A 15,025-nucleotide genomic window follows, 5' to 3' on the forward strand; every position below is an offset into this window, starting at 1 on the left:
CCTGGCCATTAGACCTGCGTTGGCAGTCTCTGGAACAGAAGCTTTTTGCCTCCAGGAAGGGACACTTTTGTAAATTAAAGCACTAGTACTCCAGTCACCAGCTTGATAGAGTTTTGCATTTTCAGAAGTTCTCGGTAGGCCTTTGCTCATCCCACCTATGTTTATCTTCTTTTCTTTTTAAGCCCATGATATACAAACCAGGCACCCCATATTTGATCAAACTTTCTTGGGGGTCTCTACATGCGTAGACTGTTCCTATCTGCTGCCCTGTACAAATTCCCAATGCCATTCTTTTCTCCTATAGTTGTGGATGTTGGGTTGACCCATTCTTTGGCAATATTCTTCTTGGCAACTCTGAGGCTCAGGTTTATAAACCATGTCTGGTACCCATTTAGAGTTTAATCTGCCTCACATCCCTAAGTGTATGGAGGCTGTTTCCAGACGCAGGGTGAGTTCCAGTATTTTCTCAATTTCTTTCTGATCAGTATTTTGTCAAGCTGGGGCATTTAGAGTGTAAAAATCTACCCTGCTCTCTATATCCTCTTAAACACATCTCTGCCATTGTTCTCTTGAATTTATGCATGTTGGACCCTGGTGTGATAGATCTTGTGTAGGACTTTCAGCTGCACAAAGTGAAAGATTGATGTCACAAGACTTCTCAGGGGTGCATAGGTGACTCACAACCCCTCCTCTACCGTGCCTATGCCAATTTCCAAGCGTGATTCCAAATTATTCAGCTCTTTGGGTGTAATTCCTTAGTGTGCCTTATATTATTGAAGTAGTCTTCCCAGGTGTTTGGCATACAGAAGCCTACTTTCCAGTTTTATTTCTGTTGTGATATGAAATTACTATTTATGTAAACACATTCATATGTAATACCGGGATTTGTTAAGCGCAAACAATTACCCCTAAGGGTGTCAAGGCACTGGGGGCCATCGGGGAGATTAAAGGAGCTATTGCCCAGAGTCACATGGTGCGGGCTAACCTGCCGCCGGTGCCAAGGATCAAACCGTGAGCCCCATGCTCCAGAGTCTGCCACCCTGGCTTCGGGCTCTGGGAACTGAATCCCTGGGGTCAAAACATATATATTAAGGGGAGGGGAGGGGGCATGCACCTCCCTCCCCAAGACTTAAAATGGCCTTGGAAACCCCATCCTTGTGGCCGAATTCCAGGAAAAAGGGGAGGGGGGCATGTGGCTCCCGTCCCTAAGCATTTTGTGGCCCTGGGAACCCCATCCAGGGCCTCTCTAAATTCTATTATTGCCGCTGGTGCGGGCAGGAAAACCTTTGTGTCCCAGGGTGGACTCCTCTGTAGACAGTCACTGAGTCTTCCCTGTGGGGTGGGGCCCCCAGGGCCCTTAAAGGCTAGGGAGGGAGGCCACACAGCCCCCCCTCCTTTTAATTACTGCAACAGCCCTGGGGTATGGGGTTCCAAAGGTCTTTTTAGGCTCGGGATGTGTGTCTAAAGTTCATAATGAAAAATAAATGTGGAAATGTGTTTTGGGAATCCCCTTTTTTCTCGGCTCTCTCGACGGATCACCCCAAAACTTTCCCTGCACAAACTAGTCAAAAGTAGCACTTTTTTGGAAGGTTTTATGAAGATTCGTCAAATGGCACCAAAATTATTAGCAACCCAAAAAAGACATTTCCTATGGAAACCCGATCCTAATTCTAACTGCTTGGTGGTGAGTGAGTGAGAAAACACTCATGACAGATGAAACCTCTAGTGCATCATACTGGTCCTCTGCACACTCAACAATGGTAACATATTACTGCGTGTCTGCATACTGCATGTTGTGATTTCATGTGCATTAGTTATGAACACTGGTCTGAAGGCAGAACCAGAGCACGTTATCGGAGCATAGGCCCAAAATGTGAAGCAGCGAAGATCAAGAATGTAATGAATCTGAGTTCCTCCCACCCCTTCACTGTGGCAATAACAGCAACTTGACCTTTACACTGAAGCAACAAAATACCTGAATCTGCCTTCATTACTATACTTGCCTGCTTTGAGTCGTGACCACTCTGCACACTTGATGGTGATCAATAGGATTTTACAGCGAGTGCATACGTAGCACGTGCACATTTTATAACTTTTATTAAAATATGCATTGTTGATGGCACCTCTCAAGAATAGGTGGCGCCTGTTGGAGGATATTAAATGTCACCTGCTTTATGCCTCTGACAGAAGATAGAACGATCTATGATGAGAATCCGGATGCGCGTGGGCGTCTTCTGCCGCGCGCCCTGTCATGATCAAAATATTTTCCTACCTCTGGCTGGCATGTTGTAGGCGACAACTGGATATTGCTATTTTTGTTGGTCCCCAGTCACGATCAATTTTCCGGACAATTTTTCATGCAAACGTCTGAGGGAAGCTGGCGTATTCTCATACAGAAAGTCAACTTGTTTCATTTCTTTCTGGGAGGAAGTGCCCGCCTACAGCTGACAGCACATTCGTCTTCATATTGTTAAATTGGTTTTGCAGTTGTACATGCTTAGGGAAAAATATATATACATTAATCAAAAAAAGGATGCTCTGTAGAAGGTGAGAGTCTGGCGCAGTGTCAAATAAAGGGAATACACTGCTTATAGAAATAGATTTCTGAAAAATTGAAAATAAATGCAGAGTATTGACACACATGTAACTGGTCACATTTTATGATTTTTCTTTGGACATAACACCATGATGACAATGCTACCTACCCAGCTTATGTGGTGTTCATGTTGACTTTTTTGCCGAGAGGTCAAATGGTGTTTCAGGAAATTTAGAATGTTATTTAAACTACACTAATAATAGTTTTAGACTTATAAAAGTGATAAAGCGCAAACAGGCCAAGTTATTACGTAACGCTGCACTATACAAATGCCCAATAACATAATACTATCTGTTGTAAGCCTTCCAAACAAAATATTCTACTTGTTGAAGCACTTGGATAGAGTTTGTGTGGCCTAGAGTTTGGTCGTAACAGTAAATGAGCACACAAAATAGAACTTGTTGGGAGCTCCCAGGCCTTTGCCACTATTGATAAAATAGTTAAAAGCATTTACATTTTTTTTTTAAAAACACGTTGCCATGTTAATGCCTGCCATTGAACAAAACTACTTTGTGTGAAAATATACACTCCTGATGAAAGAGCAGAATGCAGTTACTCACAGTGAAGAAAACCAATGGCAAACGTGGGCTGACCCATTGCCCCTTGCTGCATGTTGTGAAGGATGGAAAAAACGTGAATGACACTACAACAGCTCGATGAATTAGGAGGACTGGCTGAAAGCTGCTATAACCATATGAGGTATAATCTTAGTACAGTTGAAAAGTTTTAGCTAACATCAAACCTACAAATAATTCACTTTTATAGTAAGTGGCCAGACCCTAATTTTTTTTAAAGATTTGCACACTCCAGCAGTAATGTGCTGAAGTGTTAGGCAAAGCATGTCAAGTTGACAACGTTTCAAAAATCTAGACAAGATTCTCAACTCAAGAAGTAATCATTTGACACTTTCCCCGAAATGTTCAAATATATTGAAATGTAATAAAATGTCTGCAACAGTACAATATCAGTGTGTCAAGACGTTCTGTACCTCTCCGTACTCTTCAAAATTAGAGGCGTCAAGATGTTTACAGGTGTATGACTACCGGCCTTCATCCCAACCACTGCACACTTCAGCTATCATTTTGCAGCATCTGGTAAGTTCGACATTGGAAAGGGATACACTTTGATTACTAGGGAAATCAAAACCTTTCTGAAAGGTTGCACAATTCCCTTAGTTTTTGTTGCCAAGTACACTGCTGTCACGGAGGCACATTACAATTAGCATTCCAAATCTGCGGTCACTGAAACTCTGTTCCTTTAGTGTCTTCCATTGAACAGTCTACTGTCGCTGAGGATCAGTGACAGTAACTCTTAACTTTTCCTGTTGGTTTCTCTGCTGTCCATGTGGCTATTCTCTCTAAATATCTGCTGTTGTATATCCTGAAGTCGCTGAGGCTTTGCTCCCTTTGTTTCTGCCTGTTAGTCCACATCTGTCACCAACCTCTGCGCTCTATGCTGTTGAGTATTGCTTTATTCCATAATGATGCTCTGGTTCGCCTAGTCCGCACGCATCCCACGTGGCAACCCTCACAGAAGCTCACACTGTGTGATTGACAGCACCAATTCTGAAACCTGATTGGTCCTCATGTGGCAACTGCATGACCACTTTTCTTGCATACTCTTACTGAGCTGCAATCACTCTGTTGTGCGAGCATGTGCCAGCACCGGTGCCACTTCTTAAGCAAGCATTGACAAAGCCAATAAACTGGCCCTGACAAGCATGTGATTTTTGTAATTATTTTTTTGCAGACATATGCCACAGACATTAAAACTGAGACAGCTAATAAAAAGTAGAAATGCTGCCACCTAAACGCGGCAGGCTTGTTTACAAAAAAAATATAAAAGGCACATCGCAAAAGTACATACTAAAAAAATGTAATGACAGTATAAATTAAAGCAGAGAATGGTCTACTAGCCCTGATAATGAAATAGACTACTTTATAGGCGCAGATGCATACGTGCAAGGGCGAAATGCTGTCACTCACTGAAGAGAGCCAGTAGCTGAAGTGGGCCGGCACTGTCCCCCATGCTATAGGGTCTGGTGGGCCAAAGACACGTGTGAATGTCTGACCAATGTATAAAGAGGGCTGATCAATTGCCTCTCTACATGTAATATGTATATATTTTTATTATAGCTTTTTTCTCAAAATATCTGACTGGCAAGACAACAAAAGCTATCTCTTGGCCAGGCCTAAAAAGTCTTTGCGGCGATGGGCATCGGACACAAGGGACGCTCTGGGGTTCAGGAAGAGTCGTGTAGTGGAGCTGCATCTTTTTCTGTCTTGTTGGCTCTGCCAATGCATTGAGATCGCCACAGCAGCTACAGATAATGTTAGAAACGTCAACATGAAGCAATGATGATCAGACAGAGTGTACAAAATAAGTGTGTTATATTGAGGAATATCAAACACATGTGCAGCCAGCCACTCTGGAGACACTAAAATGGACTCTTAGCCTCTGTTGCGAATGGTGTTCTTTACACAGATTTGTGACAATTGATAATCTCAAATGCGGTGTCAAGAAAGCATGCCATAGACATTTTGCAATGCCCATGCATTTGCACAGTTTTCTGTTTACACAGTAAAGAATCGAGACAACAGGTTAAGTGTGCACCTGACCTCGGAACCCTTCATATAACTTGCAGAATGATGCTAAGTGCCATGTCCAGTCAGTGTGTCGGACCATGTCTAGGTTGATTGTTAGTGATGTTCAGATGGATGAGATGTGAGGAGCATGGCCTTGCTTTACCTCTGTGCATTCACCCGGCCTCTATGTAGTACACTCCATAGTTGCTTGGACTGGATTATGTGTGTCTTGGAGAGCAACACTATTTTATTTGAAAGGTCACGTGTAGTGTGTGCCCTTTGATGCACGACTTGGCTTTATGACGGTCACCCATGTTGTTGTTTTCGCCAGAAGAGCCTAAGGTAAATTGAAGGGAAGGGCTGTGCCTGGTTGTGAAAGTTCTGCAGAAAAGGTCGCTATTTGCAACAATACAATAATGTATTGTTGAAGCAATTTTAATCTCATAGGAATTCAGTAGCCTGCCAGTTACCGCAAAAGAGAGTTGACAACAATGCACAGCATCTTACCAGTTCATGTACATTTCCATGTCACAGAAAGGAGAGATTAATTGGTGTGAACACCCACAACAAAGCAAGCACTAGTTTTTGCACATCTCGTTACTTTATAGAAACTGTGAAAGGAACCCTTTGATTTTTTTTTTTTACATACCTCCTCACCCAAGCGGGCTCTCCAATTTTAGACATGACGAGTAAAACTTTCTTCGCTATATTGAATTTTGTATAAAAAACTTTTGCTTTTCTCTTTTGGCAAATGGTGAAGTGAAAACCCCACTCTTGTGACCCAAAATAAAATATGCCTTCACCTTTTAACTGCTGAAGTTGAAATGACTGTTTCTACATGAGTGTTGTCTAACGTTGGTCCACAACGGACCTATCCATGATAGATGTATACCATAGCTATACACTTTGTAACTCTGCTCTTTACCTGCTCTAAGTTCATATTGCATGTGAAAAGTATGAATGGTGTACTATGGTAGTCAGTACAACTGGAAATTTGAGTTCAAAGACCATGACATTCGCAAAAAAGAGTTAAGATTTTCTGCTTCAGTGGAATAAGTCCATTCAGCAGTTGTAGGGCAGGTAGTATTCAAATGAGTAACCCAAATCTGTGACTTTTCTAATGTTACACCATTTTTTTCGGGATGCTGAAAATTCTGGATAGGGATATGGACTGGATAAAGAAATGTTGATTGAAATAAATGCCAAGGCAAAGACATTCAAATGGGCACAATTTATGATATTAGTTTTAAGGTAAAATTATTTTAAATAAGACGGCAAGATGATTGTGCTAGATTGGCTTTCATAAACAGTCTGTTGATCTAAGACAGTGGTTGTAAATTTGGGGCACTGAAATTAGCCACTGCAGTTTAATACTTGTGTAATGAGTTATCGACATTTCAGAAGTACTAATGTGGCTGTTTTTCTTTCAGTCTGTAAATTTAAAGCGCATAAACGTTGTGCAGTTAGGGCAATCAACAACTGCAAGTGGACGACGCTTGCCTCCATTGGGAAAGATATCATTGAGGACGAGGATGGGGTAAGTAGGAATCAAACAAGTGATTCAATCACAACTGGTTATTGTGTCATACTACAAGAATATATAACATTATGTGCTGGGCTTAGCAAACTGATAACCATCCTCTATTTGTACTCTGGAATGATTTTTCTCTGCTTATATAAAGAAATATTAATGAGGTACGTATCTACAATAAGAAAGATCAATATAGACATGTTTCTGAATAGAAAAGCCTATATTTCGAAATGGATGTCCTTGGGAATCTATGTTGTAATATTAAACAATGTCCAAAGTAAAAGAAAATAATTAAAAAGACTGTACTTTAAAACGACCCTGTCACATATATACACACAATTATTTTGGGCAGGGCGTGGTGAGGCAGGATTTGTATTCTTTCTTTCCTTTTTTAGGTCTCGCTACCGATACAGCGCATGCGCTGCTCGCGTAGCGAGACTTATTTTCGCCGTGTAGCTCGCGAAGTGAAGACAGGAGAGGTGCACGAGCTTACCAAAGGCATTGCAGTCAATGGCTGTGACCGCGCGCTTTAGGAGACACGCGCTGTGAACGTGCGCGCTTTAGGAGACACGCGCTGTGAATGCGCAAGTCTCTTCTCGCGCTCTCCCACACTTTCACTTTTACAGCGCGTGTCTCCTAAGGCGCGCGGTCACAGCCATTGTCTGCAATGTGTTTGGTGAGCTCGTAAGCAGGGCAGCGCGCGCAGCAAGGCAATCTCTGCTTTTACGAGGTCGGGCGGGGGCTGTGCTGGCCGGTTAATGGGTGCTCGGGGAGACGTCTCATTCCATGGACGGGCGAGGCCTTCTGCAGCTCCGGAGGAAGAGCCGGGAACCTCTGGCATTGTTTCACCCGGATCAGCGATAAAGTAAGTTACCATGTTGAGTATGCTAATGAAACCCATGCAGCTATTTCTGTAAATACATTTGAACTGAATCTCTTGGTGCCTTTCAATGTAATGTATGTTCCCTGTTGGATACAAAAAATGTGGGTATATCGATCATTGGTTGATATCTTCCCTGTGGTGTTATTTGATTGTCGGTGTCAACATTGGACATCATACTTTGCATTCTAGTGGACTCAGTGGCCGGGAAACACTTTCAGTACACAGCCTCATGATTTGAACCATGGCATGCCACTTCATCAACCAACCATTGCAAATGCTTCTTTATGTCTCTCAACAAAAGTCTATTTACTACATTTCTGCAAACTCAAAACACGGAAGACAGCGAGCACAGTACACGGAGAATGAAGAGTAAATGAGCAAGGGAGTTCCCTCCGGGTGAGGGTACGCAACATGCGGTCCTACCACACACAAAGTGTTAAAGAGCTTCTGCAGAAACCCAACAGCATCCCGTTGTTACTTACTGTGTCGCTTCTGGAGTTGAAATGCTGGAACGCGAAGGCGCCAAACACGAACCCGGAGACCACGGCGCCGGTGGTCTCCCCTTCCGTCATCCTTCAGCGGCTATGGAAGACCTGGGTGCTCAGGCTGTTTATCTTTCTACGGTTTTCCCTGTGCGGCTATCTTTCGAGGTCCCCCGTCCGACTGTGGAATAGGTGCGCTGGCACTCGCAGGTCGCGCCAGTCCTCCTAGAGGCGGGAAAGTCAGGGCAGCAGGGCGGCGCCTCACAGACAAATGGCAGCAGAAACGCTCACCAGGACGTTTGCAATACGGAAGGCTCAGGGCTTTAAGTGGGATGAAAAAACTGGGGGGGTCTCTCAAAGGGGCGTTGCCAGTGTAATTAGGGGCGTGGCTTTAAAACATGCTAAAAATCTGTGTTTAGGATAGTGTGCCGCCCGATTTGTATTAGGCTGTTTCTGTCATTTCATCCAGATGTGTGATACAACAAGTAACCTCATACATACAAAAAGTAAGGACTATTGGCTTTGTCAATGGTTATTAGTCGCATAAGATAACGAGCATCTGCAATGCAATAGGTCTCGCTTTTGCGAGAGTTGAAGCTATTGGCATTGTAAATGACAATGCCTTTCATTTATGTTTTAAAAACCAACATGTAATTAAAAGGCATTGCCATTTACAATGCCAATAGCTCAAACTCTCACAACTGTGAGACCTATTGCATTGCAAATGCTTGTTATCTTAATGTGACATTGGCAGCTCCCCCGTCTCACAAAGTTAGTTTTAGATTTTTTTTTGTTCAGAATATTTTTAATAATATTTTCACTGTAGGTCTTTTTATGCTGTAGGTTATTAATGTATTACTCTCTGCTAAGTCCCCTTTGAACTAGTTTGATTCATAAAATGTGTTATATTTCATAGTATCAAGGGATACAGCGAATGAGGCAGGGCATTTGGAGAAAAGATTCAAAATGTAACTGTGACTGTCCTCTCAGTTGCTGGAGCAGTCCTTTAGAAGTCTTTTTTAAAACTTGAAATCAGAACTTGCAGCTCATTCCATTCATTACGACGTCTCATGAGATATTTTGAATGAAAACAAAGGTGACTGTCTTTTTCCTTCCAATCCGTACCAATACAAGCATGAATGTGCACGTTAAGACCAACTCTTTTCTTCACTCCAAGGGGAAGTCAATCCATACTATAGGAGATGCATGCTCCATATTCCCCGTTTCTTGTTTTTGAACTTTTTTGATTAATGATGGAGGAGTTTGTATACATTATCTAGTTGCAAAATACCAAATGACCATCCTTTAACAACCCAGTCAGAATATTAACAATCCTTTTCCTAGAAACCTTCAATTTGGTGAGCTTGCATCAAACCTGATGACATCTTCCACTAGAAATGAAGCTTGATTTACTTTGCTGATGGCGATTATATTTGATGGCGATTATATTAACTCTATTCCTAGCTTATGACCTTCATGTTGTCCAATTGCTCTTTTCGAGGTCATACTTTTATGTGACAGATTTATCCAAACGGAGATAAATTACTTGGTCGATGACATATTTTGTAAGAAGGGGGCTGTGTAAATCCTTGTGAAGGTGACCTTAAAGCACATGATTTGAACTACGAGTTGGACTGGAATTGATATGGGTGTAAATTATGTCTTTCCGACATTTTGCAGTCTGCAGATATATGCATTCTTGCACATTAAGCGAAGTTATTGGGTACCTAATTTTGCCTTGCCCTCTAGAAACAGTCTCTCTTATGAAACGAGTATTAAAACAGCAGTCAGTATCTGAGTCAATTGTTTAAATATCAGAAATGTTAGTGACAGTGCATCATGCGAATGTATTCTACCAATTGCATCCATGCAGTTGGACGTTTATTTTATTTTAACATGCTTTTCAATTCTGATCTTTTCCTCTAAGTAGTTAAATTATAAAACCAGCTAAGGTGATATATATATATATATATATATATATATATATATATATATATATATATGTATTAATGACTACAAAGCAAACATTTTTAAAACCAATAAAGTAATCTAAAGTTGATACTAATATTTGTTCCAGACCATCAGAGGATAATAGCTTATGATGTGTGTCTATCTTGTGTTCCATATTATCACACTTACGTTTTGTTGAATACTTTATCGGAGCCAAATTATTGGTCACAATAAACGAGACCAAGGAAGATGTCTTCTTCTGAGAGTCATGAAAATAGAAATAAGAAGATTGGGTTAAAGTAGTTGCATTACTTTAGGCCAGTTCCAGTCTACTATTATTGCTAATCGTTTATGTTGGTCTTTAAAATGTCAGAGTGGATAGTTTGATGGTGAGACTCCTCCATTGTTCCTTTATCTCTCGATTCCCTGGCCCTTGCAGCTCTGTTCCTGGTTTAATTTTAAAACATTGCTCTGCTCCTTTTTAAAGAAGAAACTAATGGCAAGGATATAAACAAGCATTTGCAATGCAATAGGTCTCGCATTAGGAAAGTGTGAGCTATTTGTATTGTAAATGATTTTTTTTTTTAAATATGTGTTGGCTTTGAAAATATATAAATTAATAGCATTTTTATTTACAAAGCCAATAGCTTGCACTTTCCTAATGCGAGTCCTATTGGCTATGGCAATTGTTGTTGGTAGCAAGCAAGGACAGTGCTGTTGTGGTGCTGAGTGATGTGGTTGGGCTGAGTGATGTGGTGCTGCCCCAGAGTGATGTGGTGCTGCCCCAGAGTGATGTGGTGCTGCCCCAGAGTGATGTGGTGCTGCCCCAGAGTGATGTGGTGCTGCCCCAGAGTGATGTGGTGCTGCCCCAGAGTGATGCGGTGCTGCCCCAGAGTGATGCGGTGCTGCCCCAGAGTGATGCGGTGCTGCCCCAGAGTGATGCGGTGCTGCCCCAGAGTGATGCGGTGCTGCCCCAGAGTGATGCGGTGCTGCCCCAGAGTGATGCGGTGCTGCCCCAGAGTGATGCGGTGCTGCCCCAGAGTGATGCGGTGCTGCCCCAGAGTGATGCGGTGCTGCCCCAGAGTGATGCGGTGCTGCCCCAGAGTGATGCGGTGCTGCCCCAGAGTGATGCGGTGCTGCCCCAGAGTGATGCGGTGCTGTCCCAGAGTGATGCGGTGCTGTCCCAGAGTGATGCGGTGGTGTCCCAGAGTGATGCGGTGGTGTCCCAGAGTGATGCGGTGGTGTCCCAGAGTGATGCGGTGGTGTCCCAGAGTGATGCGGTGCTGTCCCAGAGTGATGCGGTGCTGTCCCAGAGTGATGCGGTGCTGTCCCAGAGTGATGCGGTGCTGTCCCAGAGTGATGCGGTGCTGTCCCAGAGTGATGCGGTGCTGTCCCAGAGTGATGCGGTGCTGTCCCAGAGTGATGCGGTGCTGTTGTGAGGTGTGCAGCAGTGTGAGGTGTGCAGCAGTGGCAGCAGTGTGAGGCGTGCAGCAGTGGCAGCAGTGTGAGGCGTGCAGCAGTGGCAGCAGTGTGAGGCGTGCAGCAGTGTGAGTTGTGCAGTAGTGTGCAGCATGCAGCAGTGTGAGTAATTGTAACCGGGGCCAGCCAACCTGCCCCGAGGAGGGCCCTCAAGTAATCACATGCGACCCCCCCCTCTTTTTTCCCCAGCCTCAGCAGCCCCCGGTATGGTCGGGACCGGAGAGATACAGCTGCGACGACGAAGAGGAAGAGGACTGGGGGCCCTTTAAGTGGACAAGAAGTCTGATGGAGGAGGAGCCTCGTACAGTACTTGAGGACGACATCGACAGCCCACAGGTGTGTTACTACACCGGAGGAGCGGTCAGTGTGAAGGAGAGCGGAGAGGCGGGAAGCAGCGAGGAGGAGCGGCGGAGAGGAGAGGAGTGGAGAAGCGAGGAGAGCGTCCAAGACCCTGAGAGGATCGAGAGCAGAGGACAGAGAACGACGCCTCGAGACCCAGCGGAACCCGAGGAGATCTCCGGAAGAACGGAACAACAATCAGCAGGACCAGCTGAGCCCGGAGGCCACCACCACGATCCGCCCAGCCGTACGCCAGGAGGGGTACGGCTAACAGAGGTGCGTGGTGAACGCTTCCTGGGGTGGTGGAGGAAAGGTCGAAGCCGGCCTTAAATTCCCCGTTGTCTAGATCGGTCCGGGCCCCCCCACCTCCTCCCGTTCTCACCTGTACTCAAACTCCCGTGCACTCGTCCCGCTAGGTAGAGTGAAAAGGCACCTGGGGGTTATTAGCACGTCCCTCACTTTCCCCAGTCCCAGTGTGAAGAAAAGCAGCTTAGCTTGAATATTTACGTTTCCTCATTTCTGTTTGTTCCCTCGGTCATCGGCGAGAGCTGACACCACGGAGCCTCCGGAGCCTAGCAGAAGGAGGAGCCCCGTCAGAAGGAAAGAGGAGGGCGTTCTCCGGAAGACTCGCCGGGAGAGGAGCCGTTCACCCCGTAGGGGATCTACACGAAAGACATGTACTGATGCACTGCTCTCTAAAATAAATAGATCAGCAACAAAAACCCGTCTGCTTCCATTTCCTAGTCCGGCGCTTACAGTAATGCAGCAGTGTGCAGCATGCAGCAGTGTGCGGCGTGCAGCAGTGTGCGGCGTGCAGCAGTGTGTGGCGTGAAGCAGGGTGAGGCGTGCAGCAGGGTGAGGCGTGCAGCAGGGTGAGGCGTGCAGCAGGGTGAGGCGTGCAGCAGGGTGAGGCGTGCAGCAGGGTGAGGCGTGCAGCAGGGTGAGGCGTGCAGCAGGGTGAGGCGTGCAGCAGTGTGAGGCGTGCAGCAGTGTGAGGCGTGCAGCAGTGTGAGGCGTGCAGCAGTGTGAGGCGTGCAGCAGTGTGAGGCGTGCAGCAGTGTGAGGCGTGAGGTGAGGGTATGTGAGGGTATGTGAGGGTATGTGAGGGTATGTGAGGGTGTGTGAGGGTGTGTGAGGGTATGTGAGGGTGTGTGAGGGTAAGTGAGGGTGAGGGAGGGTGAGGTTGTGTGAGGGTGAGAGGGTGTGTGAGGGTGAGAGGGTGTGTGAGGGTGAGAGGGTGTGTGAGGGTGAGAGGGTGTGAGGGTGAGTGAGGGTGAGAGGGCGAGTGAGGGTGTGTGAGGGTGAGGGTGTGTGAGGGTGAGGGTGTGTGAGGGTGAGGGTGTGTGAGGGTGAGGGTGTGTGAGGGTGAGGGTGTGTGAGGGTGAGAGGGTGAGGGTGTGTGAGGGTGAGGGGTGTGGGTTCTGAGGGGGTGTGGCGGTGTGAGGGAGAGGGTGAGGGGTGTGAGGGGGTGTGTGAGGGTGTGTGCGTTCTGAGGGTGTGTGGCGGTGTGAGGGGGTGAGGGCGTGTGAGGGTGAAGGTGAGAGGGTGGGCGAGAGGGTTGGTGAGAGGGTGAACGAGTAGGGTGAGAGGGTGGGTGAGGGTGTGTGAGGGTGAATGAGGGTGAGGGTGAGTGAGGGGGTGAGGGTGAGCTAGGGTGAGAGTGTTGTGAGGGTGTGAGGGTGAGAGGGTGTGAGAGTGAGTGAGGGTGATTGAGGGTGTGAGTCCGAAGTAAATGGTGGCAGGGCAGACATCATTGCCGCTAGCAAGTCGATCTTGACATTTGTATACTCTCTACTCCGACCAAGGCTGGAATTAGTCACTAGTTACAGACCTGAAGACTGGATGTGCTCTCTCTGAACACACTGCAGCAGCAGAGCTGTGAACATCGGCCTGATCAGATCTGCCCACAATTTGTCATAGATAGACAATAAGCACATTGCATGGAGAGCAAATGTTCCTTCTGCTGGACTACGAAGCAGTCTGTAAGACATAGACACACACAACATGCTCTACGGCACAACCTCATGAACACACTACAAAGTCCGCAAGAGCTTAAGATAGAGCTAGGCAAACCCAAAGCGCAGCATACATATATCTACGGAAATCTAAGATGAAGCAAAATTAAACACAAGGCTCACGGTGCCCTCAAGCCACAGTCTAGCACACCATGACTGGGAATCCATCTTAGACGGAGCCATAATGAGCGAGTGGCCAACAGACCCTGTAAATCCCAGTGGGGTACACGTGTTACTATGGTAATCCCTAAACTAAAGCCACAACAAACATGTGGTAAATGGAGACTATAAACAACAAGCTCTCGGCATTGCTGTGGGGGAGGCGGGGGAGCGGAGCGCATTCCTTTGAAGTGTGATGATGGGGGGGGGGTGAGGGGAGAGGAGCGGCCACATCAATGGAGGGCTGATGAAGTGCTAGGATTCCCCACGGCCAGACTGACTTTTGCGTGGCACGCAGCGTACTTGGGAACACAGGGACATATAGCATGGGGCAGACTATCAGAGCGAGAAGGGCAGAAATGCATATTTTTAGAGCACAGCATGGGCGGGGGCAGTATGTGACAGAGGCAGAGCGTGGGCAGAGTGGGACGCAGCAAGGATGTGGGGTCAGAGGGGCACATAGTATGAACGGGGGTGGGGGATCAGAGGCAATATGTGAAAGGAGCAGAGCGTGCCATGGGGTGCACAGCATGGACGATGTTGGGGGAACGGAGAAGGCAGCATGTGACTGAGAGGCAGAGCGTGGGCAGGAGACAGCGTGGCGCGCAGAGTACTTGGGTTGAGAGGGACACTTAGCATGGAGCAGACTATCAGCGCGAGAAGGGCAGAAATGTTGATTTTTAGCACACAGCATGGGCGGGGGGCAGTATGTGACAGAGGCAGAGCGTGGAATGTTTTTAAGACATAAACTTAAAGAGAGGGCTAAGCGTCCCGGCAGACAGCGCCCTAATTTAAGCTCGGACAATGTTATAGAAGCAGCCAAGGGCAAGCGACTGCCCGCTGGAAGAAAATAAACAAGCAGAAAATAGAAAATGCAGGAAAGAAGGAAATAATGCAACAAAGAATGAAATAATGAAGGATGCAAGAAAAGATGGAAAATAGAAAGGCAGTAAAGAAGAAAATAAAATGGAGATTGGAAGAAGGAAGGAAGGAAGGAAAGACAAGC

The 15,025-nt window shown here is 46.0% G+C and overlaps 1 protein-coding gene across 3 annotated transcripts in view; it reads left to right on the forward strand.

Moving 5' to 3' along the window:
• Window positions 1-15,025, forward strand: part of DGKH (diacylglycerol kinase eta) — a 681,607-nt gene that overhangs the window by 384,266 nt on the left and 282,316 nt on the right. For all 3 annotated transcript variants that reach the window (XM_078657279.1, XM_078657278.1, XM_078657277.1), the window contains exon 6: window positions 6,612-6,718. In XM_078657279.1, the coding sequence (XP_078513405.1) occupies window positions 6,612-6,718 (107 nt within the window). The remainder of the gene's footprint in view (window positions 1-6,611; window positions 6,719-15,025) is intronic.

The sequence above is a fragment of the Lissotriton helveticus genome, chromosome 8 (genome assembly GCF_964261635.1).
Source record: "Lissotriton helveticus chromosome 8, aLisHel1.1, whole genome shotgun sequence".
Classification (NCBI taxonomy): Eukaryota; Metazoa; Chordata; class Amphibia; order Caudata; family Salamandridae; genus Lissotriton; species Lissotriton helveticus.